At 37.0% G+C, this 22,149-nt stretch overlaps 1 protein-coding gene across 3 annotated transcripts; it reads right to left on the reverse strand.

The window, feature by feature from the left end:
• Positions 1–8,267: 8,267 nt before the first annotated feature.
• LOC141668263 (INCREASED PETAL GROWTH ANISOTROPY 1-like protein 1) lies at positions 8,268–16,893 on the reverse strand. 3 transcript variants are annotated; one of them, XM_074475060.1, is made up of 6 exons: positions 16,068–16,893; positions 15,671–15,987; positions 15,467–15,578; positions 10,304–10,435; positions 10,157–10,225; positions 8,268–9,169 (listed from the first exon to the last, which is right to left on the reverse strand). In XM_074475060.1, exons 1-5 carry the CDS (start codon positions 16,698–16,700, stop codon positions 10,184–10,186), a joined length of 1,236 nt encoding a protein of 411 aa, XP_074331161.1. In that variant the 5' UTR covers positions 16,701–16,893; the 3' UTR covers positions 8,268–9,169; positions 10,157–10,183. The 3 variants fall into 3 exon arrangements, with proteins under 3 accessions (XP_074331161.1, XP_074331158.1, XP_074331159.1); XM_074475057.1 differs by having other exon boundaries at positions 8,269–9,169; positions 10,157–10,232; XM_074475058.1 differs by lacking the exon at positions 8,268–9,169 and having other exon boundaries at positions 9,971–10,225.
• Positions 16,894–22,149: the final 5,256 nt, after the last annotated feature.

Consider the following 22,149-nt stretch of genomic DNA (forward strand, 5'->3'; position numbering starts at 1 on the left):
CTTTGTACGGGGGAATTCCTATGCTAGCGTGATATCTATTGTTGTAGGGAAACTCAATAAGAGGTAAGTGGTCAATCCAACTTCCTTTAAAGTCAATGGCACAGACCCTTAGCATGTCCTCTTTAGTCTGAATGGCCCTCTCACTCTGCCCGTCTATCTGGGAATGGTAAGTTGTACTCATGTTCAGTCTAGTGTCGATGTACTCTTGAAAGCTCCTTCAAAATCGGGAGTTAAACCTTGGATCTCTGCCTGACACTATGGCAACGAGGACTCTGTATCTTACTACGATCTCCTTTAGATAGATATCCAGCAGCTTGTCCACCGTGTACCTTTTGTTGATTGGCAGGAAATGCGTGGACTTAGTCAGTCTATCTATAATGACCCATATGGCATCGTGATTCATTTTAGTCCTTGGTAGGACTGTCACAAAGTCCATGGTTATATGCATCCACTTCCATTCTTGAATTTCCAGGGGATGTAATAATCCACTCGGTCGCTGATATTCAACTTTTACTCTCTGACAGGTCAAGCACTTGCTGACCCACTCTGCTATGTAATATCCCATATTTTCAAATATTATTATTATTTTTATATTTATTTGGAATTGTTTATGTGATTTTATGTGAATTTTAGTGAATTAAATGATAATTGGAGTTGATGCTTTGGATGTTTATATATGATATTCTTTGAATATTATTTTTTGATGTTCATATTAAAATATAGATAATTGTGATATTTTTATGCTAATTTTTGGACTGTTATATGATTGTACAATGATTTATGTATTTATAAATTATTTTCTAAGTAATTATAAAACTACTTTATAAAGCCGGGAATCGTCCAACTTCAACTATTTTTACGTTTTTACAACCCGAAACTCTTCCGAAAACTCCTTCTTAACCTAATCTGGTAATTCCGGACATTCTCCGTGTTTTAACTTTTTCAATCCGGATTACGGTTTGACCCGTATGCGTCCTGACGTACAATTTTCGATACGTTAAACGTTTTGATAAATCAACAAAACCCATATTATCGAAAGACGCGATATTATTACATTATTTTCGTATAAAGTATTTTCAAAGAAGCCCGGTTTTGATAATTATCCGAATCTGATACTAAATTGTATCATTTTTATAGTTACTTAACGGCTAAGTAATCTATTTTCAGATCCGATATGATCCAACGGGATACTAGTTATGTGTTTTCGGGGTTTTCTGTTAATTTAGGAATTGTTCCTGTTTTTCAAAAATCAACGGACCGGGACCCCACCGGGACGTCAAAGCCCAAAAAATTCGTGTTTTTATTTTTATAGAATAATTCGTGTTTTAAATACCCAATATTTTTCTATTTTTGAATTATTCGCAATTTTAGGAAATTTTGATATAAAGTTTGTAATTATGTGTAAATTATGTTCTTAAAACCTTTTCCCGTAAACTATTTTCAGGGTGTGTGATTTTAAATATACGGAAAAAAATATCGATTTGTGAATTATCGGGAGAGTTTTACTGAGTATAAATACCCTCCATGTTTATCAGTTCATTTGATTAAAAATAAAAAAAAACAATACAAATAATTACTGTCTTTTCTTCGTATCTGACAAACACTTCAAGAACCGAATTCAAAGATTCAATCCTATCAGACGAACCAGTTATCCGTTTTCACTGATTTTGATCTTAAAATTTAGCTTGCAATTTCCCAATCATTTTGACATCAGAATCGTGTTCTAAGGTGCTGTATTCTGTTTATTCCGTGTTCGTCGGAATCGACGAAAATCAGGACTTTTAATATTCATGATTGTATGAATGTTTTAATGATTTTCTGAGCTTCCTTGTTAAATTTAGAGAAGTTTTGTATATTTAGTTGTACAAATTGATTACCTGGGTTGTTAATTCAAAAATTTTATGGTTTCTATTTTAAAAGTTCAAATTTTTGGATTGTTTGTTGCTGGGTTGCTGATTTGAAGACCATGAATAAGTTGCTTTGATTCTGAGCTTGATTTTGATAGTTTAATCGTTAATTTTGGTGCAAAAACGAGTAAAAATCAGTGTTGGCCGGATAAGTATTGAGCTCGCCGGAAAGAGGGTCGTTTTGGACTGAAATTGATGATTGGTGGGTTATAGTTCGACGATAATTGCGTTTCTGGGTTCCTGGAATAATTTAGAACATGTTAGGAATGAAAACCAACTCATTTGGTTCATGTTTGGCTGAGATCGAAGCTGGTCGGCTTTTTCCGCGGCGGCCGGTTTCTGGGAGTACATGAACGTCGGCGGGTCGTTCTTGAGCGACCCGGGTTCGTTCTTGAGCGACCCAGGTTCGTTCTTGAGCGACCCGTTTTACTTAATTGTAACCTGGGTTCAATCCGTTTTCCCTATTACAAAATCCAGAAATCTGTTTGTGCAGATTTTCTTTTAAAAATAAATCAAAATTCAAATTTTTATTTCAAAAATGTATTTTAAATTCAAAAATGATTTAATTAATTATTTTTAAATAATTAACTGAATTAATTTAATTCTAGAAAATTATTTTCTTTTATTATTTTCAAAAATCCAAATTTGATTTGATTAGTTATAATTTATTTTAGTTAATTATTTATGGATTTAATTGATTGATTAATTCATTTTATCAATTAAATTTATTTATAAATAGTTAAATAAAGTATAATTATTTATAATAAAGCCAAATAATTCCTAAAAATTATTTTGAGCTTTTAAAATTATATTTTGGTATTTAAAAAAAATCAATTATTATTATTAATTGATTTATTCCTAATTATTCGTGTTTTATTCGTAGAAAATAAACCGTTCGTCCGTTTAATACGAAACGAACGCCTCTAGACTCAGAAAAATATTACACTTCTATTAAAAAAATACTTTCGAGACCCAAATTCTTTTGTTTCCCAAGGTCACTTGTTTTACAAGTCATTTTGAGTCGATTATTGATCAATAAACCATATTTTTGACCCGATTTCGATTTTAAAAGTGCCAAGTCGAATGTTTTGACGAACTGAGGCATGTGTGATATGAATTATGTGATACGTGAGTTATGTGTTTACATACTATGTGTATTACGTGTATATGTGGGTCATAAGTCTTGTATTTGGCTGTTTTCTTTATGTGTGGGCTATCGTATGAGTAGACGATAGGATTTTGACGCGCAGTTCGTCGAGTAATTATCGTTTAGACGATTAAAATGATATTTTCTAATTATAGATATGAGTCTTTCAAGACGATCAGGACCAGATGAAATGGATGAAGAAGACTAGAGTTGAATAATATGGAATATTGGGTTGTAGCACTGCATGAGCAACAGGCTAAAGAATTAGTAGAATAAGACGGTGATGTCTTGAGACAGAATATCAAAATAGATCCGTGTTTGCGAGTGTGACTAACTACTAAAAACCCAAAGGCAAATATCCATATCATCACTTATTGTTCAAGTGATATTTATTTTAAATCTTCTTATGCAAGTATTGTTTTCCCTATTCTCAGTTCGGAATAGATAAATGTTTTACATATGGTTGAATTAAATAATTCTGTTTATGCAAGTACTCTTCTGTTATTCTATGTTCAGAATAGCTAAGTGATTTTACTTATCAAATTACTGGATTTACAAATGCTTTGGATTTTGAGAAAGATGATTTGGTTGCGAATATTCCTACCCAAGTAAATGGGGGAATAAAATTATTTCGGGTGTCGATTATTATGACCTCTCTAAATAAAATGTTTTAAGATTGGAGCATAATTGCGTAAGTGACCGGGACGGACGGTCCAGCGGAGGGCTATTTCTAAGTGTCATACGAAATATTATGACACAATTTTTGCCACAGGCAGGTATATTGCCTTTTTATTTGAGTACTCGTGTTTTTGGGGACATGTTTCTACGAATCATGAACCAGTGCTATCACAAGGCTGATCAGCATGTGATAGTACGTCCATCGGAGAATGATCCCAATCTAAATTATCATATCATTTTTGATATTCATAGAATAAATGATTTATCAACAGTTTCTGTTTTGGATTAAAGGTAAAATGCCATTTTGATTCAGCATCTGCTTGATGTGGATATTTAGGTTGTTGTTAAATATCAAATGTGGTATTAGTATAGATGATTAATGTTGACTTCAGTATGGGATATTGTGAGCATCAAAGTTCATATTGATATCTAATTTGATATGACAACAACATGAGTATTAATATCAAGATTTCGCTCGAAAATATCAAAAAGAGTTTTGAATACAGTGATAAACAATTATCCGATTCTTTAATAAATCTTCTGTTTCAGCAATTATGATTTTAAAATGTTATGCGCTATTGCAGATGTCGGTTTTATATCAAAACGACCATATATATATTACAATGATCTTGCTGAGCATTTCTTTCGCTCATACTTGCCTATTTTTAAATCTAACCTTTAGTGAGGATTAGCTTGCGCTGTTTAGCCGCGTAATTCGAGGAAGCAAAGAAGAAGCTCTTGGAAGGTGGCTGGTCTAGGGTTTACGGGCTAGTGTAAGTTCTTTTATGTAAAGTTGTTTATATTATATTATATTATAGTTGGGCCTAGTATACTTCTTTTCGAAGTTATACAAGCGGGTTTAGTTTTGAGTTTGTAAATTATTGAGAAGAGTTTTAAAAGAAAGTGAAAAATTTATTTTTGGAATTTGGAATTCTTGTTTCTAGAAATATAACCTTAAAAGATCTTGGAGTAGTTGGGGTTATAAATAATAATTATCCTCCGCTGGCATTTATTTATTGATTAAACAGGTTGATTTGGATTAAGGTTTCATAGTGACGACCAAATCCCCTGACCTCGGATTTGGGGGTGTTACATGCTATGTCTCTTTTCATGTTAGGCCACCAATAATATTCTTTTCTTCACTCATTTTATTCTCCTGACATGCTCATATCTTCTCAACCAGTTCCGGTAATAACCTGATTTCAAATAACCCTTGGGATCCCTTACCAGTTATCCTGACTTCGATCTCTATTTTTTTGAACTCCTTAATAAGTTCCTCCGACGTTATTATCGCTTTAAGTCTCTCTTTCCTACCGAGGGCATCAGCCACCACATTGGCTTTTCCCGGGTGGTACAAGATTTCGTAATCCTAATCCTTTATCAAATTTAGCCATCTTCGCTATCTTATGTTCAGCTCTTTCTGGGTGAAAATGTACTTGAGGCTCTTATGGTCTGTGTAAATCTCGCACTTTTCCTCATACAGGTAGTGCATCTAGATTTTCAAGGAAAACACTATTTCTGCTAACTCTAGGTCGTGTGTAGGGTACCTTATCTTATATTCCATTAAATGACGAGAGTCATACGCAATCACTTTTCCGTGCAGCATGAGCACACATCCTAACCCTTTGTGTGAGGCATAACTGTAAATCACAAATTATCCCTTTACATCGGGAAGAGCGAGTACTGGTGCTGACCCCAGTCTCATTTTCAACTCTTGAAAGCTCTCCTCACATTTCTCCATCCATACAAACTTCTCTATCTTAAGGGTAAGCCTAGTCAGTGGGCCGACTATCTTGGCAATGTCTTGCACGAATCTTTGGTAATACCCTGCTAAGCCGACAAAGCTCCTACCTCGGTTGGGGTAGTCGGTCTTTCCCAATCGGATACTGCCTCTATTTTGGCGGGTTCGACTAGTAATCATTACTTACCACGTGTCCTTAGAACTGAACTTCCTTCAACCGAAACTCACACTTTGAGAACTTCGCATACAACTTCTCCTTCCTCAAAATTTCTAAAACTATCCTCAAATATTCCGCGTGCTTTTGCTCTGTCTTTGAGTAGATTAGGATATGGTATATGAAGACTATGACGCATATGTCTAGGTACTTTTTAAATACTTTGTTCATCAAATCCATAAAGGTTGCGGGTGCATTGGTTAACCCAAATAACATGACTAGGAACTCATAATATCCATACCTAGTGCGAATGGCAATCTTTGGTATATCTTTATTTTTGATTTTCAACTGGTGATATCATGTCCTCAAGTCTATCTTAGAAAAGTGCACGACATATTTAAGTTGGTCGAATAGGTCATCAATCCTAGGGAGAGGGTACCTATTCTTGATGGTCAGTTTGTTTAACTCTTGATAGTTTATTTATAGCCTCATGCTACCATCCTTCTTCTTCACAAACAACACTGGTGCACCCCATAGTGACACACTTGGCCGTATCATCCATTTATCTAATAGTTCTTGTAGTTGAGAAGCTAGTTCCTTCATTTTGACTGGGGCTATCCTATAAGGGGCCTTAGATTTTGGCGTCGTTCCCGGCGCTAGTTCTGCAGCAAATTCTATCTCTCGATCGGGTGGCAACCCTGGTAAGTCCTTTGGAAAGACATCCTAAAATTCATTCACTACATGTATGTCATGTATGTCGGGAACTCCCTTTTTAGTGTCCATTACATAAGCCAGATAGACCTCATTTCCTTTTCTTAATAACCTCTTCGTTTGGACCATGGTTAGAAACTTCTGGATTTTTCGCTGACCCTTAAACACAATCTATTTTCCATCTTGCACTCTTATTTTTATTTTCCTTCTCACAATCTATCTGTGCCCCTTTACTGGGTAACCAATCCATTCCTAGGATTACATTGAATTCCCCTAAGGCAAATGGGATCAAATTAACTCGCAATCCTTCTAGTTTTAACTCACAATTTGGATGTACTTGATTAACAGGAATGATCTCTTGATTTGCTATTTCTACTTGCAATATCTCGCGTGAAGGTATAACATTAAGTTTTATTTTCTTACCAAAATTTCTAGATATAAATGACTTGGTCGCTCCGGAATCAAATAAGACATTTGCATATTCTAAATTTAACAGAAGGGTGCCTTCTATTACGTCCGTGTTCCGGACAACATCCTGAACGGTCATGTTGAAAGTCCTAGCAGTTGGAAGCAGCCTTACTCATTCTGGAGGCCTGGGGCCTTAATGTCAGGAAATCCTTCCTAATGTGCCCTACTTTCCCACACTGGAAACATGTCATAATGGGTCGGGTATAACTATTGGCGAGGTGTCCTATTTGGTCGCACCTGTAGCATTTTAGCGGGGCTCTTGCCTGGGTACATACTCCGAGGTATCTCTTCCCACATGTCCGTCAATCCGGTATAGGGGTGCAGGGTTGAATGTGAAATATTGCTCTAAATTTCCCACCATCCTGGACGATACTCTCACTCAAGGTCTTCCTAAACCCGGGGCCTCTCGCAAGTTGAGACACCGCCCTCCTGATGAACCTGCTCGGAAGGCTCCTATTCCCAATTTCTCCTCCTCCTTGACTTCCTATCTTCCTCTTCCTACTTTCCTTCTCTTTCAAACTTTGTTCACTTCCTGCTTCTATAGTCGAGGCCTTCTACACTAGGGTGGCATAATCTATCAGTTCTAACATCGCCACTCGGTTCTCAATCCATTATTTCAGACCAATCTAAAACCTTCGTGCCTTCTTCTTTTCCATATTTATGAACTCCAATATAAACCGTGACAACTTAGTAAACTGGGCCTCGTATTCCACCATTGGCATTCTGTCTTGTTTCAGCTCCAGGAACTTTATCTCCATCTCAGTCTCCATAAACCAAGGGAAGTACTTGTCTAGAAACAACCACGTGAATCTATCCTAGGGGATCAGTCAGTCTCAAGGTTACGTTTGGACTCCCACCAGTAGTTAGCTTCTCCCTTAGCATGTAGGAGGAAAAGATGGTCTTGTGTCGCTCTTCGATACCTAGTATCTTAAAAGATTTTTCTATCTCCTTTAGGCAAGCCCGTGCTTCAATGGGATCGGCAGATATTAGAAATTCTGGGGGTTTGAGGGACATAAATGCCATGAAGGTGATAACAGCAGTATGTGGGGCATCATGCAATGTCGGTGGAAGAGGTTGTCGGTTCAGATTTGCCCTTAAGAGATCCATAAATTCATTCATGGGGTTTCCTCCTGAGTGGGTATATTCAGCCTCTTCTTCTACGTACTCTTCTTCATCGAATTCATTATAATCTAGGTCTTCCTCACTATCCTCATCTACAACATGGTCAGGTTCATCCTATCTCTGATCAACAGATTCTGCGGGCTGAGCCCTAGTTCCTCTCCTACGGGGTGACATCGTTCGGATAATAAAAGTGTTGTTAACACAATTGCACAAATATATATTTTGATTAATTCAATTATACGTACACATGCATTTAAATATTTGGCATGCTTTCATCGAGGGTGCAATAATAAAGTAAGACAAATACTTAACAACTGATAAATATCACATAAAAAGATCTCCCAGCCTATGTCTTGGTGTGAAATACATACATTTGAAATACATTCATAAGTTCTGAATACAAATTAACCAATATATAAATCCTAAATACTGAATACCAAATACATAAACAGGGCACCTTGTGGGGCTAGGAATGTTATCTACTACCATCTATCCTAACAAATTGGTGACAAGTCACCCAGCCCTCACAAGGTCCATATATATCTATTGTTCTCGTCATTCCATGTCATGGCGTGTGAGATCTATGACCCTCCTCATCGCTCCAGCAAGAATCAGCTCAGCATCGACCACTGGAACATATCATCCTAACGAAGTGGTTCTCATCTGCACTCGGGCGAGGAGCTCAATCCCGTCGATCTCTCGGCGAGCTAGGGTCGGGGAAGCAGTCCTAAAGTCTCTGAGGTATCCAAGTCTAGCAGCTCACTTGACGAGTAACGCCTGACGTAACTCAGCAATGCGGCCCGCCGCCGTGGTGATCTCAGCGTTCAGCTGAGCCACAATCCAGTCATGAACTTCCACATGCACGGTCGCTGGGGGTGGTAGGGGCGAGTCAGGGTCACTGGAGGGCAAATCATAGGCCTCGTAAGTGTCCTCCTCCATCTCATCATCATCATCATCCTCATCAACAGAGGGTAAGGGGCTTAGTATCGATGGGTGAGGAGTAGGAGGGTGAACAATCGGAAGAGGGTAAATATCTATGACTATCCAGCCTATGCCATCATTCTAGAGCTCCTCAACATCTGTTGTAGGTGCAGAGAGGTCAGTCTCATCCTTTGGGGATCCTCGGTAGGGTCATCCTCTGAGTCAATAATATGTGGGTCCTCCGACTCGGGAGTGGGGTCGCGCTCAAGTGGCATGATATCCTCAACAGGGTCAACCTCCCCTATAGGCTCCATTAGTACCTGACACAATAGGCAATGTGTTACTAATTTAGAGTCGGGATTCCCTGGAGGGTAAAACTGTCAAGACCACACCAAGTAGTCTGACGACGAACTCGAGTTGAGTTCTGATTAATTCTTATTATTCTTAGATCTACAAATTTTATCTCCTATTGTTTCCAACATTTGATAACCTAAGGCTCTGATACCATTTATATGAAGCCCCCAAATCCGAGGTCAAGGATTTAGGAGGACACGCCATCTAGAATCATGTTTAAACACTTATCTTGTACAATAATATGAATACTCATACATGTACAACCCCACACTTAATAATCCACACACACAGGCTATTTTCTTGGAAACAAAACAAACACATTGCTAGAGTTATTGAATCCACAAGGTGATAGTTATTACAGGCCAAAATTAATTTTGTCTTGCCACATGTGTAACATTTACTTAAGATTAGACCTAACATGTGCTTATATACTGCACAGCTACACAATCAATCTAGAAGATATGTTAAAATTGAGTAAGGAATCATAATACATATCCAACTATTGATTGCTAATATAAGTAAAGTCATACACTGACATATCTCTCTAAATATTATCCTTCAGTAATATCTCCTAATTTCCAGCTTGACAAATACTGATATGGACAAATATCGATGACAAGTACTGATCAACAAATAATAACGGTAAATAGTGATGACATCATCTTTGTCAAACTTTGATATCAAGTGTTGATGGCAAGTGATGACGTCATCTTTGTCAAACTTTGATATCAAGTGTTGATGGCAAACTCTGATGATAAATGCTGATATCATCAAATCATATAACATAACTTGCAGTAAGATGGGGTGCCTTAATGTAAACGGAAGCTTTTAAGTATTAACATATGACACTTATCTAAAAAATGTGCCAGATTCATGTACATACAAGCTTTATGCTTGTATTTAGTATATGTAATGTGCTGGTTGTAACAGACTTAATTTAATTCGTTACTAACTTTTCAGATGACTAATTCCTATTTTCCTTAGTTCTTCAAAAGCATACAAAGTATCTGTATCGAAACCACCTGCAAGCTGAAAGTAATTCTCATTAATAAATTGTCTAAGAGAAAGAAATGTATATGTTAGGAGAGTTGAAAGGATACCTGGTGCACTCGAAAGGCAAATCTAACGCCTTGTATCAAGAGATCTCCATCCTGTGAAGGGTCGCTGCTCTGCAGTTGTTTGCCTACTCTTTTAATATATTCCTTTGCCAACACAAGTGAACTCAATTTCATCTGTGGCATTGTAAACAAAGAATTTTCATCAATTGTGGCTTCCACTTGAGTTTGTGAGTGTTGTAGTGTTACGTAAGAGCATGTTAGTGTATATTTATCATGTTGGGTTTGTGGAGTCTATTAATTAAGCCCATGAAAATAAACTATTTAAATTCAGATTAGTTTATGGATTAGTCTACTTTTCAGATTTGGAATATAATTTTGATTAAGGCCTAGTTTCTTCTCTTATAAATAATCATATAATTGTAAAATCATGACACACCAAATTGTGAGAGATCAATACAAAATTAGTGCGGCTTGTGGAGTAGGAATTTTCGAACCACGTAAATCTTTCTCTTGTGTGATTGTCGTTTATTTTCTTGTTCTTGTTTATTTGCTTTGGGTTTTTCTTTCCTTGTTGTATACTCAATAAATGGTATCAAGAGCCTAGGTTTTCAGGCGAGTGGGAGCGATGGCAGAAGACGGGAAGGTTCCAGAGTTGAAGAATGTGGAAGTTGGATTTTGTGAGCCATGTGTTCTTGGAAAGCAGAAACGTGTTTCTTTTGCAAAATCAGGGAGGACCCCCAAGGCTAAGAAGTTAGAGTTAGTTCATACAGATGTATATGGTCCAACAACAGTTGCGTCATTGGGCGGATCTCGCTACCATGTCACTTTCATTGATGATTCCACTAGAAAGGTATGAGTTTATTTTTTGAAGAATAAATCAGATGTGTTTTCTACTTTCAAGAAGTGGAAGACTGAAGTTGAAAATCAGATCGGTTTGAAGGTGAAGAGTTTGATGTCAGATAATGGTGGTGAATACAGTAGTGATGAGTTTAAAAGTTATTGCGCGGAATTTGGGACTAGAATGATTAAAACTATTCCGGAGATTCCACAGCAGAATGGTGTTGCAGAGCGCATGAATAGAACCTTGAATGAGAGGGTCAAGAGTAAGAGATTACATGTAGGGTTGCCAAAGATGTTTTGGGCAGATGCAGTCAGCACAACAATGTATCTCATAAATAGAGGACCTTCAAGTCCTTTGGGGTTCAAGATTCCTGAAGAAGAGTGGCAGGAAAAAAAGGTAAATCTTTCACACTTGCGAGTTTTTGGTTGTGTTTCTTATGTGCGTGTTTAAGATTCTGATAGGGACAAGCTTGATCCGAAAGAAAAGAAGTGTATCTTCATTGGTTATGGCTCAGATGATATGGGTTACCGTTTCTGGGACGAACTGACTAAGAAGGTCGTTAGAAGTAGAGATGTTACTTTTAATGATAATGCAGTGTATAAGGATATGCTTATAGTTGATTCTGTTTTTACAAAGGAACAACCTGAGAAAGAAGAAGCAGTGCTTGAAGATATTACAGAAACAGATTTTGCAGAAAATAGTAGGAGTTCGGAGAATGTTGATGACAGGGTTCCAGTAACTCCACAGAATGTGGTAAGAAAATCTAGCAGAAGTGGGAGGCCACCACAAAGATATTCTCCTTCAGCATATTATATGTTATTGACCGAGGACGGGGAGCCTCATTGTTATTCAGAGGCAGTACAAGTGGATGATTCAGTTCAGTGGAAATTAGCCGTGGATGAGGAGATGAGTTCTCTTGAGAAGAATGAGACTTGGACTTTAACAGAGTTACCAGCAGGAAAGAAGGCTTTACAGAATAAGTGGGTGTTTAAGATCAAAGGAGAACATGATGGCAGCAAGAGATACAAGACAAGGTTAGTAGTCAAGGGTTATCAACAGAAAAAGGGTATTGATTATACCGATATATTTTCTCCTGTTGTTAAGATGACTACAGTTAGAATTATGCTAAGTATTGTGGTTGCAGATGAGTTACATCTAGAGCAACTAGATGTTAAGACCGCGTTCTTACACGATGATCTTGAGGAAGACATCTACATGGTTCAGCCAGAGGGATTTCAGGTATCTGGGAAAGAAAACCTTGTTTGCAAGCTTATAAAAAGCTTGCATGGTTTAAAGCAAGCACCGAGACAATGGTACTTGAATTTTGTCAGCTTTATGATGAAGAATGGGTACACGAGGAGCGCTATGGATCATTATTGTTACTTTAAACAGTTTGATTCATCTTATATCATATTATTATTGTATGTTGATGACATGTTGATAGCAGGATCAAATATGAGGGAAATCAACAAGTTAAAGAGACAGATGTCTGAGGCGTTTGAGATGAAGGATATGGGTGCAGCAAAACAAATACTTGTTATGAGCATCATAAGGGATAGAACTGAAGGTACTTTAAAATTATCTCAAGAGAATTATGTTGAGAAATTGTTACAGAAATTCAGTGTCCAGGATGTGAAGACCAGAAGTATACCGTTGGTGAGTCACTTTAATCTCAAAAGGAAGCAATCACCTAAAACGAATGAAGGCAAGAAAGATATGGCTAAAGTTACTTATGCATCTGCAGTTGGCGGTTTAATGTATGTTATGGTGTGTACAAGGACATACATTGCTCATTCAATGGGAGTTGTTAACATATTTTTGTCTAATCCAGGAAGAGAGCATTGGGAAGCAGTCAAGTGGTTGTTACGCTACTTGAAAGGCACATCCAAGTTTGCACTATATTTCAGTAGGAAAGATGTTATCTAGGAAGGGTTCTCTGATACAGATTTGGGTGGATGTTTGGACACAGGAAAAAGTACAACGGGTTATATTTTCATTTTGGGTGGCACCGCAGTTAGTTGGATGTCTCGACTTCAAAATAGTGTTGCTCTTTCAACCACAGAAGCAGAATATATGGCTATCTCTGAAGCTAGCAAGGAGATGATTTGGTTGAAGATTTTCTTGAGGAGTTGGGCAAGAAACAGGCGGACAGTGCTTTGTATAGCGACAGTCAGAGTGCTATTCATCTTGCGAAGAATCCCGTATTTCATGTTAGGACGAAGCATATTCAGCTGAGATATTACTTTACAAGAGAGTTGATAAGCAATGGTACTTTGTCCTTGAAGAAAATCCTTGGTTCAAAGAATCCTGCAGATATGTTGACTAAGATGGTTACGAATGAAAAGTTGAAGTTTTGCGTAGTTTCAACTGGCCTTCAAAATTGATTGATGAGAAGGCGCTACACTAGTTAGAGTTATTGATTGAAGAATTGATTTTACCAGACTTACAAGAGTGAAGTGAAGACTGGCAAGACTCCAAGTGGGAGATTGTTGGGTTTGTGGAGTCTATTAATTAAGCCCATGAAAATAGACTATTCAGATTCAGATTAATTTATAGATTAGTCTACTTTTCAAATTTGGACTATAATTTTGATTTATGCCTAGTTTCTTCTTTTATAAATAATCATGTAATTGTAAAATCATGACACAACAAATTGTGAGAGATCAATACAAAATTAGTGCGGCTTGTGGAATAGAAATTTCCGAACCACGTAAAACTTTGTCTTGTGTGATTATCGTTTATTTTCTTATTCTTATTTATTCGCTTTAGGTTTTACTTTTGTTGTTGTATACTCAACATATGCCTTTAATTGTCTTTACCGTTAGTTCATTGCATTGACTTAACCCATTAGAAGGAAAAATTTTGCCAACAGCACAATCATCTAGTTTCTGGTGGTTCAAACTTAAGACGGACATTGATAAAATGCTCAATGAAGATGTCATCAAGAAACAGACTCTACTTATGAATCTTGAAAAGCGATACCTTGGCTTACTTTGGAAGCTGTAGGTTGTGAAAGAAGAAAGAAATAACGCACAATTAAAGTAGAAAAGGATGCTTATACAAGTAAAATGTTTAGACTGAAAGAAAGGATGACTAGATGAAGAGAGGTGTGTTCGTACGTGTTTTGAAGGATACAAGCAAGGGATGACGAGAAAGGAAAAACATCACTGCATCTGTGTAGATGAATTGTAAAGGAGAGAAAATAGATGTACGTTCTTCCAGATTTTCCATCCAAATTTTTTAAAAGGAGAACTAAGAAGATTAGGCAGAGACAGAGCAGAATGATAAGGTGTGATCCAGTAGAGACATGGGTGTAGTATGCCTAGCCTTCTATTGAAGGTAAGGGTGGATCACGCAAGGAGCTCCCAAAAAAATGAACGACTATTTCTTTCTCCTACACAAGTTCCAAATACAAATTGAAGCTTTGCTTCTTATGAAAAAAGATTTTAAGTGATAAATTTTGATGTCTTCTAAAGGACGCTGTAGAAGGCTTCATCAAAAAAGCTAAAACCGATGATTCTTTTTTCTAGTTAATTGCACTTTAATAACAAAATTATATACTTACCTTCTTCAAAAATTAAGTACCTAACTTTAGATATCAAATACAATATACATCCCTTTGACCATTTTGTTACAAATATTTATATTGTGAAGGTTAAAATTGAAATTCAGCAAAATATTTAAATAATAATTTTAAATTAAACTAAAATTTAGAATTTCAAATTATAAAAATAATATTAATGTCAATTATTTTATTACTCAGTATAATTTTTAAAATTTTTAAAATTTAGATATATTTAGAAACTTTATGATTATATATATAAACATATATTTTGCTTAATAAATATAATTTAAGTATTTAGCATTATGATTAATTTAGAATATTACTGATAGAAAATATCTATAATTTTTTTCATGTAAAAAATATATTAAATTAAATATTTCAATTAATTTAAAATTTTAGTTATTAATATCAACATCTCAATTTCAATTTTATAACCGCAAGAGATGCATGTTGTAGTTGATATTGAAAATTAAGGGTTACAAACTGTATTTTGCATAGGTATACTGTTTTGATTTAAAATAATTTAAAATAAAAGATGAGGGTTGTAAAGTGCAATTAACTTTTTTTTTTCCTTTAATCTTCTGAAAATGGACGCAGCATAACCTAGAAGCACGAATGACTATGCTTCTTGTAGTAGTGTTCATACATTCACAAATATCAAAATCCTTTATTTCAACATCAATCAATTGTCCAATTCTAATTTTCTATCCCCGTCTATTTATTGGTAAAATGTTGTAATCAGTATAACTAGCTATGTTATAGCTTTTTTAAAACAAAAATCAACAGTAATGTCACCTACCTGGCCAATTAATCCAGTGTCTAGCATCCATTCCCAGGGAATATGGAATTCTCTGTATCTCTTGCTTGTACCTTCTCTACCCTTTTCAATGTTGCTTACACTTTGTTCCAATCTGCGCGAAACAGAAACAAAAAAAAAACATGTAAATTTTTACTTGTATAAAATTGAGCTAAGAGAACAACTTTCTAGTGGGTACATGCTCGCCTGTCTTGCAGCACTTGTATTCTCTTCAAGGATTGTGTTAATGGCTGTTTTGTATTACTCTTGAATGATGAAACTTCAGTATGAAGGTTCTTCAAGTCTCCATAGCTAAAGGCAGCTTCCCGCAATGCATCAGCTTTTTTCTCTGGCCACTGTGGAAAGTGCTTCAGGACAGCCCTTTCATCTACCAAACACGAAAGTTCTTCATCCAGCCACTTTACAAATGCCTCTACATCTGAGATCTTATTAAATGCTGCACTCTCAACCTCTCTTGTTAAGTTATTAATAAGTCCCCCTTGCATTTCCACATCAGATTTTATCTGTTCATACAAAGGCATTGATTGTGTAAACGGAATAAAGATATGCATAAGTATAAATGGTGATAACATTTAGAACTTACAGCTGACAGATAAGTTGATTTGTTCTCGATCTCTCCGATCATGTTCCTTGAATTTACTACCTGCAAAAACCCCATAGGACTGCTTTTATTCTCATTCCGAGAATCTTTTCTCATAAGTGAACGATACAACTCCATCACCTCTGGCACACGTCGTACTGCTTTTGATCCAACTAACACCTTTGTTGGGGGTGGAGGTGGCGGTGGTGGTGATAATGAACCTATATTTACCTGTATTTGTTTCAATGAAGAGGTAAAAGGCCGAGGAGGCGGTGGTATTGGTACACTTATTGCCGGTCTTTCCTTCTTAACTGTATCATCTATAACATCCTCCTTTGGACTGAACTTCTTCTCAAATATAGGATGACTTCTCTCTTGAACTTCAACTGAAAAACTCGGTTTCTGTTGAGACTTGTCCGAAACTTTAACATCCAACGAGTTTTGTAACTTCTTCCAGAGCACAGATTTCCTCTCAGTATCATGTGCTTTGAGTATATTTACTTGTGCTTTTAGACGAGCCACTTCCTGTTTTAGCTCTTGATTTTCATTCTCCAGTGAATGGATCTTTAGCAAAGAAGCTTCAAATTCTTTCTTGAGGAAAGTAATCCTCATGGACTGTTCACCGCTGAGGGGCATTTTGTAAACCGCTTGTGTTTCTGCAGAGAAGGGGAACAAGGGGAAACTGGGGAAGTGGTGTTGAGTTAAATTGGTTGGTCTGCTTTCTCTTTATGCATGGGGTTACTTCTGAAATAAGGTATCCTCAGCTAAGCTGAAAATATTATACTTGCAAAAATTGCCCCTTGATCTTATGAAATGCACTTATGTTGGCGTACATTGATTTTTCAAATATGGGCTATCTTAGACATTACCCATGAGGATTTTCTTGTCATAAAGTTTGCCCCTGTGTAGCTGTCCCATGCTAGACTTGCTAGTCATACAATTTTAGGTACACATTTATTTTCTATACTCATGCTCAAATTACCTGGTAATTTGGTTTTACTTGAGCATGAAGCTTTTCTTAGTTACTATCTAAACTTTACTTTTCTTTTCTCAACTGGCTAATTGAGTGTTGCAACTTGCAATTTATTTAGTTCCAAAAAAAATGTGTTGCAGTAATTTAGTAAATTAGAATTTTATGTAGATTATTGTAATCTTAATGGTAAATTTGTATGAAAAACTGTGAAAAAGAAAGGGTGAAGTAATTCTTATTCTTTGCTTGTGTGCAATATTAAAAAAACAAGGACTAAAAGCAAAAGAAAGAAAAAAGAGGGAGAGATGTGACACTAGAATTTAAAGAGAAAAGTAGAAGTATATGATTATTACAGCCTACCAGAATGGGTCCTGTTGCATTCACTATATCTCTACTTCCTCTAACCTTTTCTTTTTATTACTATAAACGTTGGTTGAAAAATGATAATTCCCCGTCCCTAAAAACGTTTTCTATTTGTGTTGGACATATTTGACAATGTACACTTTTGATTGTTAGTATTTTTAATTTTATATTAGTATTAAATATAAAAATTTTATTATATTAAATTACTTATAAATACGAATTCAACAAAATTACTCATGACTATGTTTGACATTATAAATTAGATATAAATTATTAGTCAATCGTTTACCGTGAACAGTACAAAAAATTAAAAGGGGAAACTTTTAACGGGACGGAGAGAGTATATTTATGAGACAAGGAGTGAGTTAGCTGTTGCTTAGTTTATTTATATTTGGTTTGGTGCTGTAAACTCATAATTAAAGTAAGAGACATCAAAAGATGGAGTTGGGAAGTTCCAATTTCACTTCAGTATTGCTAAGATTTGTTAAATATAAAATGAGAAACTTATGTTTGCTTGAGGCTTAAACTATTGTGCTGATGAAATTTAGATAGTCATGTCAAGAAACTTGATTATCAAGTTTCCTTCTCATACTTTCAAAGTTAGAAAAAGGTACTCGGATTTATAACAGTATAACTATAACAAGTAGTGTCATCGTAATGTTAGGAGCCTACGGTAATTTAGCTTCATCTATCCACATGTTTATATTTTTAAGGGGGGTCAGGTACCCAACTAACGTGTTGGGCGTGATATGGTAATAAGTAGACTCCTGAACGAATATTCAACCATAAGCGAGATACTATATACTAAATCATACGTTTATCATGGATGGATCGGACCGAACCCTATATTAACATTCATTTGCCTAATTGCGGGGGAACTGAAGCTCTATACAATGGAACGAGAGAACATGCAAATTTATGTTGGGTCCTAATTATTAATGATGTACAGGTAGAAAACCTAGTGGGAATTTCATTTATATGGCATACGCCCTAGCTAAAGGGGAAGTAATGTGTCTAATGCAATTACAGATTACTATTCGAAGATGCATATACATCTTAGTCGACTGAGCACCAACTTGAACCTGTTTAAAGGGGAAAAGGTTTAAATCAAGTTGGATTTTATTAGAACTTTCCGTTTTTCTTATAAACCATTACAGAAAATGTCATCCGCTAAACAGCTTGCAATTAAATTGTTTTTTGCGAATAATTATAAAATATTTGTTTTAGAATAAAATTACTATTTAATAATCTAAAATTAACTCTTTTTCGTAATTAACCCGCAGCCGCTAGCCTTTCTGCAAACCACGTGAACCATGATAAACCGCATTTAAACCAGAGCCTTTAACTCAGGAGGCATAATCATAAATTCTCCTCTTGTGAGATTCGAACTTCTGACTAAAAGAATAATTATCCACTCTTTAACTAACTGAGTCAAACCTTATAAGCAAAATTAACCCATCTTTGTTAATACTTAATTGTCATGACTTGAAACTCAACTATTAATCCAGCCCTTACCCCCACTTCGGTATCAGTCCTGGTGTGCACAGATAAATGCTCATATTATCCATATTTTAATTTCTTACATTCACAACTTGCTTGCATTATATTATCCCTATTCTAACTGGGTTTGTGTGTTTGATTTTCTGAAATTTTGCTAACACCCAAATGTCAAATACCAAGTGGGGTACTTTGTATTACCGTGAGATACTTTATATTACTGCGAAATGTAGGAGGCATTGTTTGATTTTATACTTTAGTCGCTCTTAGTTATTTGTTTTGCAAATTATTAATAGTTTTATATTAAGTAATTAACCACAAACCGAACTGCAATAACCGTAAAATCGTAACCGTAAATAATGTGGTTAACCGCAGCCGCAATTGCGATTACGAACTGCAGCCGCAATTACGGTTGCGGATAAAAATTTTCTAGAATCGCTCTTCGCGATTTAGTTCGACTTTTATATCAAAACCAATCTGATGCAAACCGCGTAAACCCCTAAATTGTAAAACTCACCCACACATATCTGTTGTGTAATGAGATTTTAACTCTTATTTAAAATAAGAGAGGGATAAACACTATTAATATGGATAGAAAATATATCTTATAGACACGTTAAGTGTCACATTAATTACACCTGGGCTTTTTGTCCAAAGCCCGGTACAAACCAGGCTGATCTAGGTACATAATAGGCTAGAGACGACCCAAGCGGTCAAGGCCCACTACTAGAGATCGTCAAGATTCACGAACAAGAGTTGTCCACGGACTAAGCCCAATACGACTAGAAGACCAGATACATGTGTCCAAAACGAACACAAATTCCTACAAGGAAGGTTTTGGAATTTCTTCCCTTACAAGAGTCCTAATTACCATATAAGTTGGAGACTTGTCCACCAAGTCTCCCAACACAAGTCTAACATTAGACTCACCTCTATATAAAGGGCTCACCCATCAACATAGAACTATGTTTTTGTCTTTGATTCTCTACAATACAGAGATACGTAGCCATCTTGCGAGGACAGACAGTCTCAAACGTGAGAACAACAATTAAAGCTCGAAGCTCACAAACCCTAGCATTAATTACTAACGCACACTAGTATTTATTTCACAACATTTGGCGTCGTCTGTGGGAAGACTACAACAACAATGGTGAACAAACGGAGCAGAAACAATAGTGCAACAGACAACCATGTCCCATCGCAAACAATCGCATCAGCGATGGAGATACCGCCGCACTCAACATATGCCTCCACCCAATGAGAAACCTCGGTAGGGGCATCTGAGGCTCAACCTCAAGGGACGAATCCCCCAACCCAAGATCCTCCAATAAGGACGAATCCCCTGGCTCCACAAGGGACAAATCCTCAATTACAGTAGCTACATACAACAGTGAATCCTCAACCCATTAGGTATGAGTACTCCACGATCGTGACCACTACTCCCCTTACGGGATGCCTCTATACCATGAGGTTGGAGGAAGTGGGCACTCTAATCGGAGCGAAGGACAAGACGGACGTCTCAATGGACATCCCAATACATTAGTGGTTTGGCTCCCATCCCTGAGAACCGAGAATTCTCTAGACCTTACTCTTCTAGAGACTCTGAATTCTCGGACGAAGAGGTCGCTCCAGGGAGGAGGCGTGCTGGTAAGGAGCCCATGCCTAGTGGCCACCAACAGCCTATGAGCACTCAAGGGAAAATTCCCCAAGATGTACAAGAGAGAATCAGGGCTCATGAAGCTGAGATCCAAAGGCTGAAGCGTGATCTAGAGGTGCACTTGACCCCAAGACCTCTATTTGCAGTGAGACAAAGGGATTTTCCTCCAATCATAGACCTTGATGGTCCAACACCACGAACGGCTGTTGCCCCAAGGGCTGATCCAAGTGATCAGATGCCCCTAGGAGATCTTGATAATCCGAACCCCGCATTCACTGAAGAGATAATGAACGTTCACATATCGAGGAAGTTTAAGATGCCCACCATCAAAATATATGATGGTACTAGCAACCCTACTAACTATGTCATGACGTTCTCTAACGTCCTGTTGCAACAACCCGTGAACGACGCTATTAAGTGTTGGGCCTTTCCTCAAACCTTATCGTGTATGGCTCAAAGGTGGTACAACCGTCTTCCTCCAAACTCGATTGGATCCTTCAAGGACTTGAGTCAAGCTTTCATCAAGAAATTCATTAGTGGGAGAGTACACGAGAAGAGTTCAGCTTCTCTCAGAGGCATAGTTCAAGAAGCAAATGAATTCCTTTGAGACTACCTGAACGGATTCACTAAGGAGGCCTTGAAGGTCCCAGATCTTGATGACAAGATAGCTATGATAGTCGTACAACAAGGGACAATAAATGAGTTCTTTAATATGCCCATGGCCAAGTGCCCTCCTGAAAGCATGTTGCAGCTTCAGGATAGTGGAAAGTATATCAAGGTGGAGGAAAGTATGAAGAAGACAATAGTAAGTAACGAGCCCGTAGGCAACAAGAAGCGGAATACAGATCAGGTGTAGAATGTCAAGGACACGTATCCGCGAACTGGTAAAGATTCTGACTCGTCCTCTAATAAGAATCAATCACCAAGGTTCACTGAATAAGCAAGGTGGAACACTCTAAGGAGCCAATTTTTTATGGAAATTGAGAAGGACAACGAGTTCAAATGGTCGAAGCCACTAAGGGGAGACCCCGAGAAAAGAGAGAAGAGTCGATAATCGGGTACCATAAAGATGTTGGTCATGATACTGATGATTGTAGGCAACTCAAGGATGAAATTGAGTATTTGATCTGAAGAGGAAAGTTCGGACATTTCACTAAGGGTGAAGAGGCTGGAGGCAAAAAAAGAGACAATGATCGAAGGGGTAATGACAGAGATCGCAACCCACATCCCCGAGGGCCAGTAATCAATATGATCTCAGGAGGTCCTACAGCAGCTAGGACTATAAGGAAATCTCGAAAAGTTTATGCGAGAAAGGAGAAAGGTGATGAGAGGAGAATAATCTAAGCGTTCTAAGTCAGAGATGACGCTTGAATTCGGTGACCCAAACCTTGAAGGTTTGAAATTTCCTCAGGATGATCCTCTTGTTATCACCCCGATAATTGGAAATTATCCTGTTATGAGGGTCCTAGTAGATAATGGAGCTTTCATTGATATTCTTTTCCATGACACATTATTAAGGATGGGCTATAATGATTCACAACTGACTCATTCCGACGCACCCATCTCCGGGTTTAACCAAGTGGAATTCCAAGTCGAAG

Source organism: Apium graveolens, chromosome 6, assembly GCF_009905375.1.
Source record: "Apium graveolens cultivar Ventura chromosome 6, ASM990537v1, whole genome shotgun sequence".
NCBI classification, from domain to species: Eukaryota; Viridiplantae; Streptophyta; class Magnoliopsida; order Apiales; family Apiaceae; genus Apium; species Apium graveolens.